Source organism: Carettochelys insculpta, chromosome 1, assembly GCF_033958435.1.
Source record: "Carettochelys insculpta isolate YL-2023 chromosome 1, ASM3395843v1, whole genome shotgun sequence".
Classification (NCBI taxonomy): domain Eukaryota; kingdom Metazoa; phylum Chordata; order Testudines; family Carettochelyidae; genus Carettochelys; species Carettochelys insculpta.
Genome location: NC_134137.1, coordinates 221,652,725 through 221,670,953, shown reverse-complemented (window position 1 = coordinate 221,670,953; position 18,229 = coordinate 221,652,725). Strand labels below are relative to the sequence as shown.

Genomic DNA, 18,229 nt, shown 5'->3' with positions numbered 1-18,229 from the left:
CCGATGAGGGGCTGGCCTGCAGCGATGGCCCCGGTGGGCTCTCCGGGACCACGGAGACGTCGCCGGCGCTCTCCGGGCCCTCCGATGGTGCAGCTGTGGAGCATGGGGGGGAAGAAGAGTGCAGACAGCCGTTAGTGTGGGCCCCGAGCCGTGGCCTTTGTCCCCCCACCCCTCTGCTGCTGGTTCCCCGTCCCCGGGAGATGCTGTTGGTACTGATGGGTGTCCCACCCCCTCCCCCCCCGGGGGACCCTAGGTTCCGCTCCCCCCATCCCCAGGGATGGGGCATGGCGCTGTCCTGCTGAGGGGGCAGGGCCTGATGCACTCTTCTGAGGGACATGCCACTGCTGTCCTTGGGGCCATGGTCATCTGGGCATGTGGAGGGCCCTGGTCATATCTCTTGTCCCCGCCCCTTAACCCCGGGGGTGTGCACCAGGGGGGTACATATCTGATGGTCCGCTCCCATGGTCGGGGTCACCCTCTGGGCGGACGCCCTCCTGGAGCTCTGGGACGGCAGGGCGATGTGCAGCCCCCTGTCACTGGAGGAGGATTCCCCCTCCTCCTCCTCCAGCATCCCAGGGGTGGGCTCCTGGGGGGGCGCCTGGGGTGCGGGGCTTGCCTCTGGGGTGGACTCCACTTCCGGGGCCTGCTGGGGCTCGTCGGCTGAGGTGTCAAGAGTGGCCGGTGGGGAGGAGGTGTACCGGGGGCCCAGGATGGACCTGAGCTCCCTGTAAAAGGGGCAAGTGGCGGGTGCAGCCCCAGATTGGCTGGCCGCAACCCGGGCCCGGGCGTAACCCTGCCACAGCTCCTTCACCTTATTTCTGACGTGGTCAGGAGTGTGGGCAGGGTGACCCCAGGCAGCCAGGCCCTTGGCCAGCCGAGTGAACGCATCCGTGTTCTGCCTCTTGCTCCTCATTACCTGGAGCACCTCCTCCTCGCTCCAGAGCCCCAGCAGGTCCCGGATCTCGGCCTCTGTCCAGGAGGGACCCCGCCGCCTTTTCTCAGGCTGGCTGCCAGCCTGGGAGCCCTGGCTTCCCTTGGGGGGGCGTGCCCTGGGGGCGCTTGGGGGGCTGGCGGGCGGCCATCGCAGCGGGGGTAGTGGCTTGGGGCTGCAGGGAGGCGTGCAGGCAGGCCGTGTGTCAGTGCTGTCGCCTGCACGTGCTCTCAGCTTCCTGCACAGGAAATAAGGGGGCGGGGAGCTTTAAGGGGCTGCTGCACACGGCGACCATAGAGCTCAGGGGCTGGAGAGAGCGTCTCTCAACCCCTCAGCTGATGGCCGCCATGGCGGACCCCGCTCTTTCGATGTTGCGGGATGTGGATCAGCTACACGTGCCCTACTTCAACGTTCAATGTCGAAGTAGGGCGCTATTCCCATCCCCTCATGGGGATAGCGACTTCGACGTCTCGCTGCCTTACGTCAATTTCAACTTCGAAATAGCACTCGCCACGTGTAGACGTGGCGGGCGCTATTTTGAAGTTGGCGCGGCTACTTCGAAGTAGCTGGCATGTGTAGACGCAGCTATACACTTTCAATCTTAAAGTGTATTGTTTGGGAATAGTTGTTTATGAGAAACCAAGGGTATGTCTATACTAGGCAATAAATTCAAATTTATTAAAGTTGACTTTTTAACTCTAGATTTTATAAAGTCTGTGGTGAACGTCCACACTTGCACAGAAAGTTGACTTAGGGTGTCCCCCGTAAATTTGGTAAGTTTGACTACAAAGAAGCAAAGAAACAGAGCAAATTAATATTGAAACTAAGGTGAAGGTAACATGCAGAGAAAACAGAGACGGGAAGGAAGGCTTACTTTTACATTTTATTTGTTTATTTTATTCTTTGTAAGGTGAGTAGGAGTTCAACATTTTTAAATTAAATACAGTGAATTCTGCTTGTTTTTTATAATGCAAATTTAGGTCTTGTTTCCTTTGGAAGACTGAGACAGCTGGAGAATTAGTGCAATTATGGTATCATGAAGAACAAGTCTCAAAGCTGAAGAACAGGGCCATGACTTATAGTTGAACTGTTTAAAATCTTTTTTCTGTTTGTTTCTCTGTTCATTTTTATTATAACTACTGTAATTAGAGTCTGAAGGTGAACACACTGAGGTTACTTAATTAAGACAAACTGCAAAGCATGGCAAGCAGTTCTGTGGCACCTTAGAGACTAACACATTTATTAGGTCATGAGGTCTCATGGGTAAAACCTACTTCTTGAAAGAATAGGGAAAACAATCCCGCAAACTGGTGTTCATTCTAATACTTAGATCTGCCTACCTAGCCATGAAACAGCTTCTATAATAGTTTAATGCAGTGCCTTTTTTCTAGCAAACAGGTGATGGAACTCAAGCCCCAAACCCCGCCCCGAGTCCCAATCCCTCTGCTGGCTGAACTGCCACCACGGCAGGGCCTGATCTGCCCACAAGTTTCACCCCCCTGGCAGCCCCAGCCCTCCCTCCCTGCCCTAAATGAATGCCCTCCCACAGAGCCTAGCACTCCCAGAACCAGGAACCCACAAACCCACTTCCAGCACTAAATCAGTGCTCTCCCCCAGAACCAGGCACCCCAATCCCCAGTCCCAGGTCTAAATTAATACCCTCCCCAAGAACCAGGCACCCCCAGCACTCTTACCCCATTCCTCTCCCCTCCCCAAGACACAGGCACCACCAGCACCCCACTCTTACCCCATCCCCCTTCCCTCCCCAAGAGCTAGGTACTCCCAGCTACCCTCTAACCCCATCCCCCACCGCAACCCCAAACCACCCTCACCCCAACACTGTCTCATCTTTGCAGGAGAGAGCTCCATGTGGTTCTTCACTGGTTGCCTACTTTTTCTAGTGGCTGCACTGGCTCCCCCATGTAAAACGGCAGGGGCAGCTCACAGTGCCCTGGTGTGCTGAAGCAAGGACTCAGCTCAATTGGTTTAATGGCCAGCCATTAAACCCATTAAGTTGAGTTCTTGCTTCAGCATGCCAGAGCTCAATGAGGAGGAAGTGAGTGGAGCAGCAACAAGAGCCCTGAGTTGCATATTGGCTCCTTAAAGAGCCACATGCAGGGCTCAGAGCACTTCACAAATGGCAGCACCATTGCCAGCAAAAAAGGAGGCAGAACGCCATTCTTCAGCATTCTATCAGCCTTGATTGTCCATCCAGATACCCAACTGAAATATGATGATTACTGAAAATCTCATTCATCACATAAGAAAATTCTACCAGGCTGAAAGAACGGGACACCTTACCTCCCAGGTTAATGAATATTTCAAATCTTATCTGAACACATGCTTATAGGCATCATTTAGGGTTCATTGTGTTCACTGATGAGCCATCAGCTTGAATACTCCATTCATAATAGGGCAGCTAAATAGCTTGTAGGTGTTACCACAGCAACAAACATTTGAAGTACATAGTTATATTTATTACTTCAGATACAAAAATGATGCATGCAATCAAATAGAATAATCATATTCAGCATACATTAACTTTTCAATAGATATTTTATGACACACTTTGTACAAGATTTGTTGCAATTATGTAACAGTGGCAGCAACAACAATCTACATGCTCATATTTTAACCATATAACATCACATCTACTTAACTTCAGTACCTATTGAAAATGTTGATTTATTATCCTACACATTAAATTAACGTTTGAGACCTCGGAATGCACATCTCCTGAAACTTTTAAGAAGCCCTTCAGTAAGGGAAGGAAACATCAGGCTTGATATTCCTGAGGTAAATAAAAAACAAAACCATCTCCTTAAAAAGAAAAAAAAAACAGCTAAAAAACTATCATAAAGAAGCAAAAATGGGCACAAATAAAATTCTTTTGCAGGTCAATTCATCTTTAAAAGAAAGTCTGAGATTACTGTCTAGGCATATATGGAAAGTCCTGCAACCTTTGAATTTTCATCCTGACCTGCAGAAAAGAAGTGTCTTTATTATTTTATTTTTTGGAACCCAGTAACACTCTATTATTTAATGGATTTCACACTGCATGGTAGAAGAAATCCTTTGCAGGATAGGAAGAACCTCAATGTTGCATTATGCAGATATACTTCATACAAACCACTGAGAAAAATTCATCCTTTGGGAATCCAAATATGCTTAGAGGGTATTGAGACTAAGTAAAACGTTAGCCCTATCTTCCTTTGCAGAGAAAATCAAAAGTAGTGCCTCGAAGGAACCACCAGGTGAAGGAGAGGTACCTTCCACTCCAGAGGGACCAGAGGAAGGTATAGAGAAGCCAGTGGAAAGTACAGAGGCAGATCCCAGTAGTGTCTGTGAGTATTGCCTGCCATTATACAGAGATTTCAGTACTGGCACAGAGTAATTTTAAGTCTGCGTACTGGGCAGTTCCCTGTGTTTTTGACAGGTTGGTGGAAGAATGGACTGCTGGGGAAAGTGGCAGGGGTCTATGTTTCTAATTCACATGCGTTTGTTATGGCATCCTGGGACTAGGGTTGATTTCATGATGAATCTCAGTAGGCTGTCAGCCTTTGATTAATGTATTCAGTACAACACAGAGATGTCCATGGTAAGCCCAGGCATCTGTTTCTTCTTGTGTGCTGGTGAGAAGCAGGCCCAAAGAGTGTTCTGTGTGCTCTTGGTTCACTGCTCAGGCTTTAAAAAACGGGAGGTAATCTTTGCTGAAAATACGAGGCCTGATTTTCTATTGCTTGGCATCTTGTTTAAACATTTAGATCATTACAATTCTGAGCTGGTAGCATTTTATACTACTTAGTATTAATCTGACTGTACAAGTTGCAGGAATCAGGCATAATATGCATACATGGGACTAAGTTTTAGGCCCCATGCTCCCAAGATGAGAAGGGGTGAAACTCCCCTGTCTCTTTAGAGTCTACCTTTTAGGCAAAAGTAGTGATGGGCAATAATGCAAGATGTAACTGTGAATTTCTTCAAAACTTTCCAGCCACTCCTTTTTATCAGTAACAGAGAGGAAGCCGTGCTAGTCTATACACTATCAAAACACTATCAAAGCAGTCAAGTAGCACTTTAAAGACTACCAAAATAGTTTATTAGGTGAGCTTTCGTGGGACAGACCCACTTCTTCAGACCATAGCCAGACTAGAACAGACTCAATATTTAAGACACAGAAAACCAAAAACAGTAAGCAAGGAGGACAAATCAGAAAAAGATAATCAAGGTGAGCAAATCAGAGAGTGGAGGGGTGGGAGGGAAGATCAAGAATTAGATTGAGCCAAGTATGCAGACGAGCCCCTATAGTGACTCAGAAAGTTCCCATCACGATTTAAACCATGTGTTAATGTGCCGAATTTGAATATAAAAGTCAGCTCATCCACTTCTCTCTCTAAAACAGAGCGATAATTTCTCTTCAGTAACACACATACCTTGAGGTCATTGACAGAACGCCCCATTCCATTAAAATGTTGACTAACTGGTTTGTGGATCTGGAGTGTTTTGAAGTCTGTCTTGTGCCCGTTGACCCTTTGTCTAAGGGAGTTAGAAGTCTGTCCAACATACAAAGCATCTGGGCATTGTTGGCACATGATGGCATATATGATGTTAGTAGAGGAGCATGAGAAAGTGCCCATGATTCTGTGAGTAACGTGGTTAGGTCCAGTGATGGTATTTCCAGAGAAGATATGTGGACAAAGCTGGCAGCGGGCTTTGTTGCAGGGAAAGTTTCCAGGACTGTTGTTCCTGGGGTATAGGCTGTGGCTGTTAGTAAGGATCCTCATGAGGTTGGGAGGTTGTCTGTAGGAGAGAACAGGCATGTCACCCAGGGCCTTCTGGAGTGTAGCACCCTGATTAAGAATAGGTTGTAGGTCTTTAATAATTCGTTGCAGTGGTCTGAGTTGCGGGCTGTAGGTGATGACCAGTGGTGTTCTGTTCTTGGCTTTTTGGGCCGATCTTGGAGCAGCTGGTCTCTGGGTATGCGTCTGGCCCTGTTGATTTGTTTTTTTACTTCTCCTGGTGGGTAATTCAGGTTTATGAATATTTGGTAAAGTTCTTGTAGTTTGTGGTCTCTGTCAGTTGGATCAGAGCAAATGCGATTGTACCTAAGAGCTTGACTGTAAACAATGGATCTAGTCACGTGTGCAGGATGGAAACTAGAAGGGTGTAGATAAGTATAGCGATCAGTAGGTTTTGGGTACAGTGTGGTACTGATCAGGCCATCCTTGATTAGTACTGTAGTGTCCAGGAAACGTATCTCTTGCATGTTGTAATCGAGGCATAAGTTGATGGTGGGGTGTAGATTGTTAAAGTCTCTGTGGAATTCTTCTAGAGCCTCTGTACCATGGGTCCAAATCATAAAGATGCCATCAATGTATCCTAAGTAGAGGAGTGGTAATAGGGGACGAGAGCTGAGGAATCGTTGTTCCAGGTCAGCCATAAATATATTAGCATATTGTGGGGCCATGCGGGTGTGCCCATAGCAGTTCCACTAATCTGGAGGTATAAATTGTCCCCAAAACGGAAATGATTGTGTGTGAAAACAAAGTTACAGAGGTCAGACACCAGATTGGCTGTGGTGGCATCAGGGATGGTGTTCCTGATTGCTTGTAATCCGTCTTTATGTGGAATATTAGTGTACAGAGCCTCTACATCCATTGTGGCAAGGATGGCGTTATCAGGAACTTTTCCGATGTTTTGTAATTTCCTCAGGAAGTCGGTGGTATCTCGGATATAGCTGGGAGTGTTGGTGGCATAGGGTTTGAGGAGGGAGTCCACGTAACTGGATAGTCCGGTGGTAAGGGTGCCAATACCTGAAATGATAGGGTGTCCAGGGTTTCCAGGTTTGTGGATTTTGGGAAGTAAATAGAATAATCCAGGCTGCGGCTCAGATGGTGTGTCTGAGTTAATGAGGTCCCAAGTAGCAGCAGGGAGTTCCTTCAGTAGTTGTTGTAATTTCCTTTGGAAATCCAAAGTGGGATCAGCAGAGAGAGGTCTGTAAAATGTGGTGTTGGAGAGTTGTCTGGCTGCCTCCTGTTCATAGTCTGACTTATTCAGGATGACAACAGCACCCCCTTTGTCAGCTGGTTTGATTATGATGTCTTGGTTATTTTTGAGACAGGAACACCATCCCTGGTGCCACCACAGCCAATCTGGTGTCTGACCTCTGTAACTTTGTTTTCACCCACAGTCATTTCCGTTTTGGGGACAATTGATACCTCCAGATTAGTGGAACTGCTATGGGCACACCCGCATGGCCCCACAATATGCTAATATATTTATGGCTGACCTGGAACAACGATTCCTCAGCTCTCGTCCCCTATTACCACTCCTCTACTTAGGATACATTGATGACATCTTTATGATTTGGACCCATGGTACAGAGGCTCTAGAAGAATTCCACAGAGACTTTAACAATCTATACCCCACCATCAACTTATGCCTCGATTACAACATGCAAGAGATACGTTTCCTGGACACTACAGTACTAATCAAGGATGGCCTGATCAGTACCACACTGTACCCAAAACCTACTGATCGCTATACTTATCTACACCCTTCTAGTTTCCATCCTGCACATGTGACTAGATCCATTGTTTACAGTCAAGCTCTTAGGTACAATCGCATTTGCTCTGATCCAACTGACAGAGACCACAAACTACAAGAACTTTACCAAATATTCATAAACCTGAATTACCCACCAGGAGAAGTAAAAAAACAAATCGACAGGGCCAGACGCATACCCAGAGACCAGCTGCTCCAAGATCGGCCCAAAAAGCCAAGAACAGAACACCACTGGTCATCACCTACAGCCCGCAACTCAGACCACTGCAACGAATTATTAAAGACCTACAACCTATTCTTAATCAGGATGCTACACTCCAGAAGGCCCTGGGTGACATGCCTGTTCTCTCCTACAGACAACCTCCCATCCTCATGAGGATCCTTACTAACAGCCACAGCCTATACCCCAGGAACAACAGTCCTGGAACCTTTCCCTGCAACAAAGCCCGCTGCCAGCTTTGTCCACATATCTTCTCTGGAAATACCATCACTGGACCTAACCACGTTACTCACAGAATCACGGGCACTTTCTCATGCTCCTCTACTAACATCATATATGCCATCATGTGCCAACAATGCCCAGATGCTTTGTATGTTGGACAGACTTCTAACTCCCTTAGACAAAGGGTCAACGGGCACAAGACAGACTTCAAAACACTACAGATCCACAAACCAGTTAGTCAACATTTTAATGGAATGGGGCATTCTGTCAATGACCTAAAGGTATGTGTGTTACTGAAGAGAAATTATCGCTCTGTTTTAGAGAGAGAAGTGGACGAGCTGACTTTTATATTCAAATTCGGCACATTAACACATGGTTTAAATCACGATGGGAACTTTCTGAGTCACTATAGGGGCTCGTCTGCATACTTGGCTCAATCTAATTCTTGATCTTCCCTCCCACCCCTCCACTCTCTGATTTGCTCACCTTGATTATCTTTTTCTGATTTGTCCTCCTTGCTTACTGTTTTTGGTTTTCTGTGTCTTAAATATTGAGTCTGTTCTGGTCTGGCTATGGTCTGAAGAAGTAGATCTGTCCCACGAAAGCTCACCTAATAAACTATTTTGGTAGTCTTTAAAGTGCTACTTGACTGCTTTTTCCTTTTTATCAGTGGTCCATGATAGTTCTCCCTGAAGAAGCTGTGTACTGCCCTCAGTGGTTGCTTCTCCAAATCTCTCCTGACCCACTGTCTGTCCTCCAACAATCTGTCCTTCTGAGAATAGCTTCTCCAGTTAGAACTGTAATACATTTCTTTAATTTTTATCTTTTGGTGCCTTTCTTGTTGCTTTGGATTACATAGTCTTGAGAGTGTCAACTCATTCAGCCTGCTTCAATCATTGCATAGATTACTACTTTCATTCTTCACAGGCTTGTCTGGATGTTTTGGGTACAGCTTCCATTTTTCATTTCAGTATGTTATAAACAGCATATTTACACCACCATTCAGTGCACTGAGTCTATTGTGATTCTTTGCATAGTCTTTTGTTAGAACTTTGGCACACTCTCTTGGTTCTTCAGTTCATTCCTTCTGTTAATGTAGTTTTCTTTTCCAGGATGTGCTCCTCTCCTTAAGTCCTAAATCAGTTTTAAATAGTGAAATTAACTCTGTATGAGCAAGAAATCCATTGTAGGATAGAAAAAAATTTAATGCTCCAAGACTGTGAATATTGCATTGTCCAAATATGGAGTGTGAGAGCAAGGTAGAGAAATATACCATGTTTTAATGCTAAAGAAGTGAAAATTGTCCCAATTTTCCTCTGCAGATGAAAGACCTTCAAAGGAACTACCAGGTAAAGATGAGGTACCATCAATTCCAGAGGGGCAGACAGAAGAAGTAAAGAGGCGAGTGGAAGGTGCTGAGTCAGATGGCAGCAGTACTCGTAAGTATTGTCTCTGCTTAAAAGGTATATACATTAATTTAAAAATTGCATTGCATCCTGAAATTTCTTTTGTTTGCTCACTATTGTCAGAAGTAACATCTAAAGCTGCTATAGCTGACAGAGATTAGAAAAACAGTTATTTTTCTCTGCTTTTTCAGTTGTTCACATCACTTTTCTTATCGTGCAGCCCATTTTACTTTCCTCTGCATAGACCCTGCCCCCTTGGTTGGTTGTTGTGGTGCATTATGTGATAACATTAAGAAATAACATGTTACTGAAAAAGATAATGTAACTCTAAAACCACAACAATTGACGGAGATGACATAAGTTGAGGAATAGAACCTGAGTCACATGTTTATAACAGACTGTAATTCCAGCAGACAGTTTCTATTCAATGCCCTAAACTCCAGTAAAGAACTATGTAGACAGAGCAACACATTGTGCTAGCAAAGCTGCCAATTAATATCTCCATGGCAACATGCTCATGTGAAGGAGCAAAGTGCTGCACATCTATACTGATTAGTCAACATAATATCCGCTAAAGATCTGCTGAAGAAAAAAGCTTCAAACTTGGCTTCTTTCTAAATCCAACTGGGATTTAAATATTTAGATTTGAATAAAACTGTCCCAGTAGCTTTAAGTTTAAAGTCTGTAAAGATCGCTTATGTTCCAAACAAGGACAGAAGGTGCCAGTTGTACAGAGCAGTGAATTTTCAAAATATTCTTATCTTAGTTATTTAGAACCTGGTGTTTTTGAACCTAGAGAGGTACATGCATGCTATTATTCTCTAGAAGCTATTCGCAGGATATGCTTCATAATACAAAGATATCAGTTGTGTTTTACTATACTGGAGTTCACATTATTTCTTTGGAAGAAGGGAGGAGTTCATGAATACTTCACTTTTGCAGTTAAGAGAGAGGTGGAAATGCCAATCTGATTAAAGCTCTTCTTTGTGTCACCATTTCTAAACACAGAGGAAGAAGAGGAGCAGGAGGAAGATATTGAAGAACCTCCAGAGGAAGAAAAAAAGCCAGAGAAACTGGAGAGGAAAATCTCAGAAACCTTCTTCTATAACTATGAAGATTTGTGCTCGCAGCCCTTTGTGACATCAGACTCTGGGATACCAATTCACCTTCTCACTCTCAAGTATCCTCTTCCAGCATTTGTGTAGACTTAAAACTGGGGTTTACTTATACAAAATTAGTCATGCCTGACTTTGATCTCACACCTGTACTGTAAAATCAGAAGAACTTACAATGAAATCAGTGAGGTTACAATGGTGTAGAACTGAAGAGGGAGAGATCAGAATCAAAGCCTATTATGTTTCTGAGGTGAATTTAAACATAAATATTGAAACTTTATCTTGTCACTGCATAATGCCAGACAGTGCTTATTACCAGGAGGAATTCCATAACACCAGATTTTGGCCTAACCAAATGCAGCCATGCAGGGGATCATGGGAGAGTAAGAACTCCTTCCCCTCTCCTCTTCGTCCTTTAGAGTCAAGTTACCGTTCCACACATCATGTCTGGAATGCAAAGGACTGATCAGGAGCTACGTGCCCAGTTTTCTCTCACTGGACAGTGAGTAGGAAATGGATAGAAAGTGTGTGGGTCCTTGGCCTTGTACCCCTATATGTGAATCAATGGAGTAGAACAGCTACTCAGCACCAGTAAACAGATTTAGTATATTATGTCATCTAAGTGTAAGGCAGGGGCAGGGAAGAATGTATAATTTTTCCGATGCACAGATGGCTTTCCATCAAATTCAGTGGAGTTGCTTTGAGAAACCATCTTTGTCTCTCTCCTCATCAGCTCAAGTCTACACTAAAAGATTAAGTTGACCTAATGTATATTAATTCATAACTGCTGGAGTAATTGAATTGTTTTTATACATCCACACATGCTACTTGAGTCAGCAGTGCCTGTCCTCACCAGGAGTACTTGCATCCATTTAACTGCCAGCACGGGTCACTTTTGGATGATTTCTCAATAGCAGAAAGTCAGTGTAAGCAATTCAGTGTCTACACTGACATTGTGGTGGCATAAGTGCATCAACTTAAATGCTATGCCTCTCAAGGAGGTGGAGTACTAAGTTGGTGGAGTAGAAAAATTACATTGGTGGGACCTATGTTTTAGTATAGATGCTTACAGAATTAAGTCAACATAATCTGCCTTACATTTACATGACTGTAATGTAGACCAGGCTTCAGAGTGACAGAGGGAGCGAGCTGGAGAGCTTGTCCACACTGAACAATAATGTGTACTGCTTGGGATCTGATTTGCAAAACCTGCTGATGTGTTGCATGTTATTTGGTTGTGTAGACTCTGCTGATGCACACCAAAAGTTTTCTAGTGCATTTAACATAGACCCTGCAAAGGTTCACTATGTTGAAGTATATGAGAGATCTTTTGGTGTGCACCAGCAAGGTGTACACGATCACTTAATGTGAAAAATGCTCCATGTAGAACACCTGGAGACATTGCCTTCGTTCTCTTTCTTGCATGCAGTGCACTTTTTAATCTGATCAATTTATTCTATTTTAAAGAGACCATTACGACAAAGGAATGTGGATTTTTGAAGAGCTCTACAGATCAGTATAGGCCATAAAAATGGAGTCCAGCATGGAGTTGGAGGGATGATGCATAATTTTTTAAATATTTCATTTATATTTTTCCCATTTATTTGTAATACCTTGATAAGTTTTAACTTGACCAGGGCTGTACTCTTAAAACAAACCAAAGCTGGACCGACAGAGTAACAGCCACCCAACCCAGTGTTTCCACCTCAATTTACTCTAGTTTTAATCTTGATATCTTTATTATTATCTAGAAGAGACAACCCTCAAGGTCTAGGATCAATGCTTTTCCTTAACAAGCTGCTGATAGACATTCTTTTGGTTATGACTGCACCAAAAGGGCAAACCTGCAGCTCCTAGATAGCCAAACACTCCTTTATGTAGCAGGCAACCAGCTGGTGCTCTTGGACCTGAAAACCAAATATCAGCGTTACCTGCGTAGTAGCAGTGGTGGTGGAATTGGTGTGATCACGGTACAGATTTATTCCCTTCTTTAGGAAGAAGGTCCCTTTCTAGAGTTTAAAACTTATACCGTAAACTCTCTTTTAATCGGCATTCAAATAACTGGACTTCTCTGTTAACTGGCTTTATGGTGCGGCTGGTGGCTCCTCCACTCTCCTGCCCAGAGAGGTGCCACACACTACCCAGCGTCGCTCCCTGTGTGACGCAGCTCCTTGCACCAAGCAGCTTGTTACGTTGCGTCACGGCCAAGCAGTTTCTCATGCCAAGCTGCCCAGAGCATCTCCTTGTGCTGCAACGTGGCCATGAGCAGTGCTGCCCAGAACAGCTCCTCATGCCATGGCATCCAGAGCATATTGAAACCTCCCACACATCCAGCATATTTACATATCTGGCAACCTCCTGGTCCTGGGGTTGCTGGATATCAAAAAGTTTACTGCAGTAGTGAAGCAATTTGGAGGTTTCAGCTGTTTGATAGAATATTTCCATACTTACCTGACTATATGAACTTAGCTGAAACAGTGGTATTGATTTAAAGGGTTGAAAGGAAAGGTCAGTAAGCTCAGTTGTGTGACCAGGGGCACTCTCTCAAGGTGTACCACACAGAACTACTTATTTAACAGAGAAAAACAGGTGCATATCGTAAATAGGTCCATGTTGCAGGCAATACTAACAAGGTACTTTCAAGAACTGACATGAGCCAACTGGGCTTCATTTTTTATATTAAAATTTTATTTATTAAAATGCTCTGGATGTAGTTTAACTGGTTGTGTTCAGTACATTAACTATCCTAATTAAAGTTAATATTAGTTAAATGTTGTTTCTGCTTTGAAATTTCAAATATATAGGTAAATGAAGTAAAAATGTTTTCCAGTTTCACTGTAGCAAGCTATTCTTTGTGAGCCAGATTATGAAAAATTTATTATTACCATCTTATTCGACAAATAGTCCTGTTGGATTATTGATACAATTCCAAGTAAGCAAGGCTATCAAAATCTAGCCCTATATTGTTTTATGTTGCAATCAACACTTCTTGAAGAACTACAGCATATCATTTACAAGTCCTGCTTGGAGTTGGGTTATATTTGTTATTTGGGAAAATTAATTATTTGATCTAAAGTGCATTTTTCCGCTGAGTGAAGTTATTTTTCAGCCTGGGTCAAATCTGGCAAATAGTTTTGGCTGAATAAAAATGAGAGTTAAAACAGTTTTAACATTCTGAAAGGAACTATTCTGACTTAGTTTCAAAATTAGGTTTACTTCGAAGTTTAGAAACATTAAAAGGGTAAAAGAAAACCTTATGTTCATCTCAAAACAATGCTCTTCGGTTTTTGTTTTTGATTTGACCTCAGAACCGGAAAAAAATTCGTTACTCACTGAACTCCACTACTTCAGAACAGCCCCTGAATATGCAGTTGCTAAGTTTGTCCCTATTCTCCAATATTACAACACTATTAGTGCTCTAAATGCTATCTAGGGGAGAGGATCAGGGACATGAGTGCAGAAGAACTGATCAAAGTTGCAGGATAAATACAAATTATTTCTTGGTTCCACAATTTTTGTCATGGTTCTGCAACGTGTGTGCTGGTATACAACTTGATAGTTAATTGAAGACAGCCAGAAGAGATATCAGAGTATGTAACACTGTATGCTTTTTGTAGGTGCACCCTAGTAAACAGTATTATGTGGTAGGAGAAAAAGGGTGGAAGCCAAACATCATCATCTATGAGTTCCCATCACTAAAGCCATACAGAATACTCCGAGGTAGGTTAAAAGTACACTTCAGTTGGACATGGATAGAGCAGAGTTTATGGACTCCACCAAGTGAAATAAGGTTGCATTATAGATTTTTTACTAATTATACAGTCTTTTGGTACTTGAAAATCAGATACCAAAAACTGATCGTAAGTGGTTGTCTGTGTACTCTTAAGTATGTGGAAAATAGTCCAGTCAACTGTTGGCTGACTCTCCTTCACCACTAGCCAAATAATAAGAACTGAGCTAAGCAACTTATCTTATTGATTGTGTTTTTAATTTCTTTGTGATCCTCTGTCCTTCCAGGTGGGACTGAGGAAGCTTATGCATTTGCTGATTTTAACCATTATGGAACACTACTCGCCAGTGTTGGGAGCAGCCCTGACTACATGTTGACAATCTGGGACTGGAAACAGGAAAAGATTGTGCTGAGGTCAAAGGCTTTTTCTCAGGATGTTTATAAGGTCACATTCTCTCCTGAAAATGAAGAACAACTCACCACATCTGGAGCAGGACACATAAAGTAGGTTCACTAACATCAACTAATAGTCAGTACCTCAAAAAGTCATGAAACTTGCAAGGTGATTGACTAATATGGATATGATTAACAGGTGCACAACACTGGGGAACATTATTCTGCTTAGCAATACAAATAGTGGAAATGATAAAGATCTTAAGATGATTCAGCCAGTCATATTGCTCATGTAGCTGAATATTTTGACATCTCTGCTTTCCAAAAGAGATCATAGGAACTATAGAAATGTAGGACTGGAAGGGATCTTGATCTTGAAGAGGTCTATTCCAGTCCCCTGCACTGAGGTAGGCCAACCTTTTTTCATCAGGGGCCACATGTTTCAGGGGCTGGACACAAAATAACCCCAACCCCCCAGGCTTAACCCCTCACATCCTCAAACTGCCCCACCCATGTCCAAGGTTAACCCCTCGCAGGCCCAAACCACCTACTCACCCCTAGGCTTAATTCCTCTCAGCTTCAATCTGCTGCCCTCCACCCCCAGGCTTAACCCCTCACAGCCCCAAATTGCCACCTTGCCTGGTCCCCAGGTTTAAATCTCCTTCCTGCCGGATGTTAAACCAATTAAATTGAGTTGTCTTCTTTCAGCACGGCAGGGGAAGGCAGGGAGTCAGAAGAGGAGCCGGCGGTGGCAATGGCAGACAGGTGGAGCCGCAAATTGCTCCTTAAAGAGCCACATGAGCCTCAGAGCCCCCCAGCTGGCTTTCAAAATGACACCACTGCTGGGCAGATGTAAAGGCTCTGAGGGCTGGATTCTGGCCTGCCTGCCATGTGTTGGACACCCCTAATCTAAACCATCCCTGACAGGCGTCTGTCTAACTTGTTCTTTAAAACTCCCAGTAACAGAGATTCCACAGACTCCTTAGGAAATTTATTCCAGTGCTTAATCAACCTGACAGTAATGAATTTTGTCATTTCTTATATGGTTTGGTGAAATGCCCAATGAACTGCTCTACTGTTGACGTTTACAAGTGCGTTGGGAGTAGGGAGAACTATTTATAAGAAATATTTTGCATTAATCTCTGTTCTAGCTGTTGTGGCAGCACATCTCTTCTCTGCTCCTTACTTCTAACACCTCCTTTGGCTTTGTGAAGTAGACTTACACTGGCTGGTCAGTTTTAGGAACTAATTGCAAATCATAGTGAAAACAGTCCATGAAACCACCAAAAAGGAAAAGCTCTAAAAAAATTCTTTGAGGCTTGTGAAAGGTCTTTAAGATAGATTGTTTTATAAGTAAATTGGTGTTCCTATTGTAATTTAAAAATGTACCAAAATATTTTGTTCTTTGGGGATAGGAACCATCTTTTTGTTTTATTTGTATAGTATCAAGCACAATGGAGCCTGGTAGATGACACAGATGGTACTGCAATACACATAATGCCAATAATGATTGTATCCAAATACCTTTGAATTTTAAAAAGGAGTCAAATAAAAATCTCTAGATCTGAACCCATACTTGCAATTTGATTCCAGTTTGGATCAAAGCCAAGAAAGGGTTTATTGTCAACATCTAAATTGGATATGGTCAGAACTGCATGAGATTTTTCCAGCTATTTTTTGCTAAAAGGCCATTAAAGCAGCTTGAAATATTTTAGTGCCATAAAATTTTTATTTGTTCTCTAGCCCTGATAGGGTACGTCTACACTAGCAAGTACATTTGAAATTATGATCAGAACACCAAGTTCTTTCGAAAGAAGCTACGGAAGGTCTACACTGACATGGCGCTCTTTCGAAATTAACTTTGAAAGAACTCCCCTGTTCTTTTGAAGCTGGTCCTCCGTTCCTGTGATGGGAAAAGCGTCCTCTTTCAAAAGAGAATTTTGAAAGAGTGCAAGTGTAGACGCTCCGCGGCACGTACTTTCAAAAGAGTGGTTCCTCCATGGCGGCAATCGGCTGGCAGACAGCGGCGCCACTCACAGCACAAGCAGAGCTCTATGACTCCAGATTCCGTCCGCCTTTCAGCATGCAGGCTCCCAGAAGCCCTCAGGCAGGAAGCTGAGGGTGTGCAGGCAGCAGGGAGCCCACGCTGTTGCTCACACAGCTTTCAGCCGTGAAGAGCCGGGGGAGGCCACAGCACCTCTGGCACCATGGCCAGGAGCCGGGACTCCTGTCCATTCCAGGGGCCATCCAGGGACTAGGGGGAGTTCTCCCAGGAGGGGAGCCAGCCCCCCAAACATCGGGCCCCCTCCTGGACAGAGGCTGAGCGGCAGGACCTCCTTGCCCTGTGGGAAGATGAAGAGGTCCTGCAGCAGATGGGGGTCCGGCGCCGGAACGTCATGGCATTCGAGTGCCTGGAAAAGGGCCTCACCGGCTGGGGTCACCCCATCCAGACCCCAGACCACGTGAGGTCCAAGGTCAAGGACCTCTGGGAGGCATACTGCTCGGCTTGGGACACGGCTGGGCGGTCAGGGACAGCGCCCACCAGCTGCCCCCACTTCCAAGAACTCGACCGCCTCCTTGGGCCCAAGGAGGTGGGACCCCTCTCCATGTACCTGGACACCGCCGACCCCCCGACCAAGCTGAAGGAGAGGGGGACCGATGGGGAAGACCAGCCCAGACCACTGGCCACTCATAGGCGCCCCTGACAGATCCAGGGCACCAGCGATGATGAGGGCTTGAGCGAGGGGGCACTCGTCATCGACGTCCCTTCAGGTCCATCCAGCCTGACCCCTCCGACCACGCCTCACCCGAATTCCTGGGGGACCCACAGGTATGCACCATGCGTGCTGGTGGCTGCAGCCCACCCACAGGGACATCAGCCCCAGGGCACGGGTAGGCCAGAAGGCCCCACTGCCCCGGCCTCACAGGGCTGAAGTGTGGCACCCAGCACCACACTTCAGTACCACGGGCTGCCAGGCCACGGAGGGACTGAGGGAGACAGAGGAGAGCCAGCGCTCCTGCTACCCAGATGGGGAACCCCAGGTGCAGTCCCTGCAGGACCACTGGAAGGGGGTGGAAGGGACGAGGGTTTGTTCAGGGGGTCCCTCACTGGGACTTATCGCCCGTTCCTCTCCCCTTTTGTCTCTACCACTCCCGCAGCTGGACCAGCCCTGTGCCAGGCCGTGGGAGCCCCACCGTCAACGGGGAGTGGCTCAGGCCTCGGGCAGGGCCAGTGCAGGGCCACCACTGGTCCATCCGCCAGCGCCACCAGGCTGGGGAGGAGGAGGCAGGGGACACGGCCCACATGGCTGCCCTCAGGGAGCTTACGGGCATTGTGCAGGAGTGGCTTGCTATGGAGCGGCAGGCATGGGACCGGGTGGCGTCCAGCCTGGACACCCTCACCCAGGCTGTGGTTGGCCACCTGGCCCCTGCTGCTGCTGCTGCTGCTCCATCATGGGTCGCTGCCGCACCCACACCCCCCATCGCCCCCCTGCCATCCCCCACACCCCCCTTGCCCATGCATCCCCTACCAGCGGCCCCCCCCGGCCCCAATCCCACGTCCCCCTGCCTTCCCCACAACACCTCCCTCCGAGGAGGCCGACCTGCAGGCCCTGTTCCCTCCACACCTCCCGCCAGCCACCTTCATCT

At 45.6% G+C, this 18,229-nt stretch overlaps 1 protein-coding gene across 1 annotated transcript in view; it reads left to right on the top strand.

Annotated features, from left to right (window-relative positions):
- CFAP44 (cilia and flagella associated protein 44) overlaps positions 1-18,229 on the top strand; it is a 117,657-nt gene that overhangs the window by 18,540 nt on the left and 80,888 nt on the right. The window contains exons 4-9 of the mRNA XM_074983552.1: positions 4,150-4,275; positions 9,260-9,376; positions 10,352-10,523; positions 12,266-12,428; positions 14,076-14,178; positions 14,476-14,692. Coding sequence (XP_074839653.1) covers positions 4,150-4,275; positions 9,260-9,376; positions 10,352-10,523; positions 12,266-12,428; positions 14,076-14,178; positions 14,476-14,692 — 898 coding nt within the window. The remainder of the gene's footprint in view (positions 1-4,149; positions 4,276-9,259; positions 9,377-10,351; positions 10,524-12,265; positions 12,429-14,075; positions 14,179-14,475; positions 14,693-18,229) is intronic.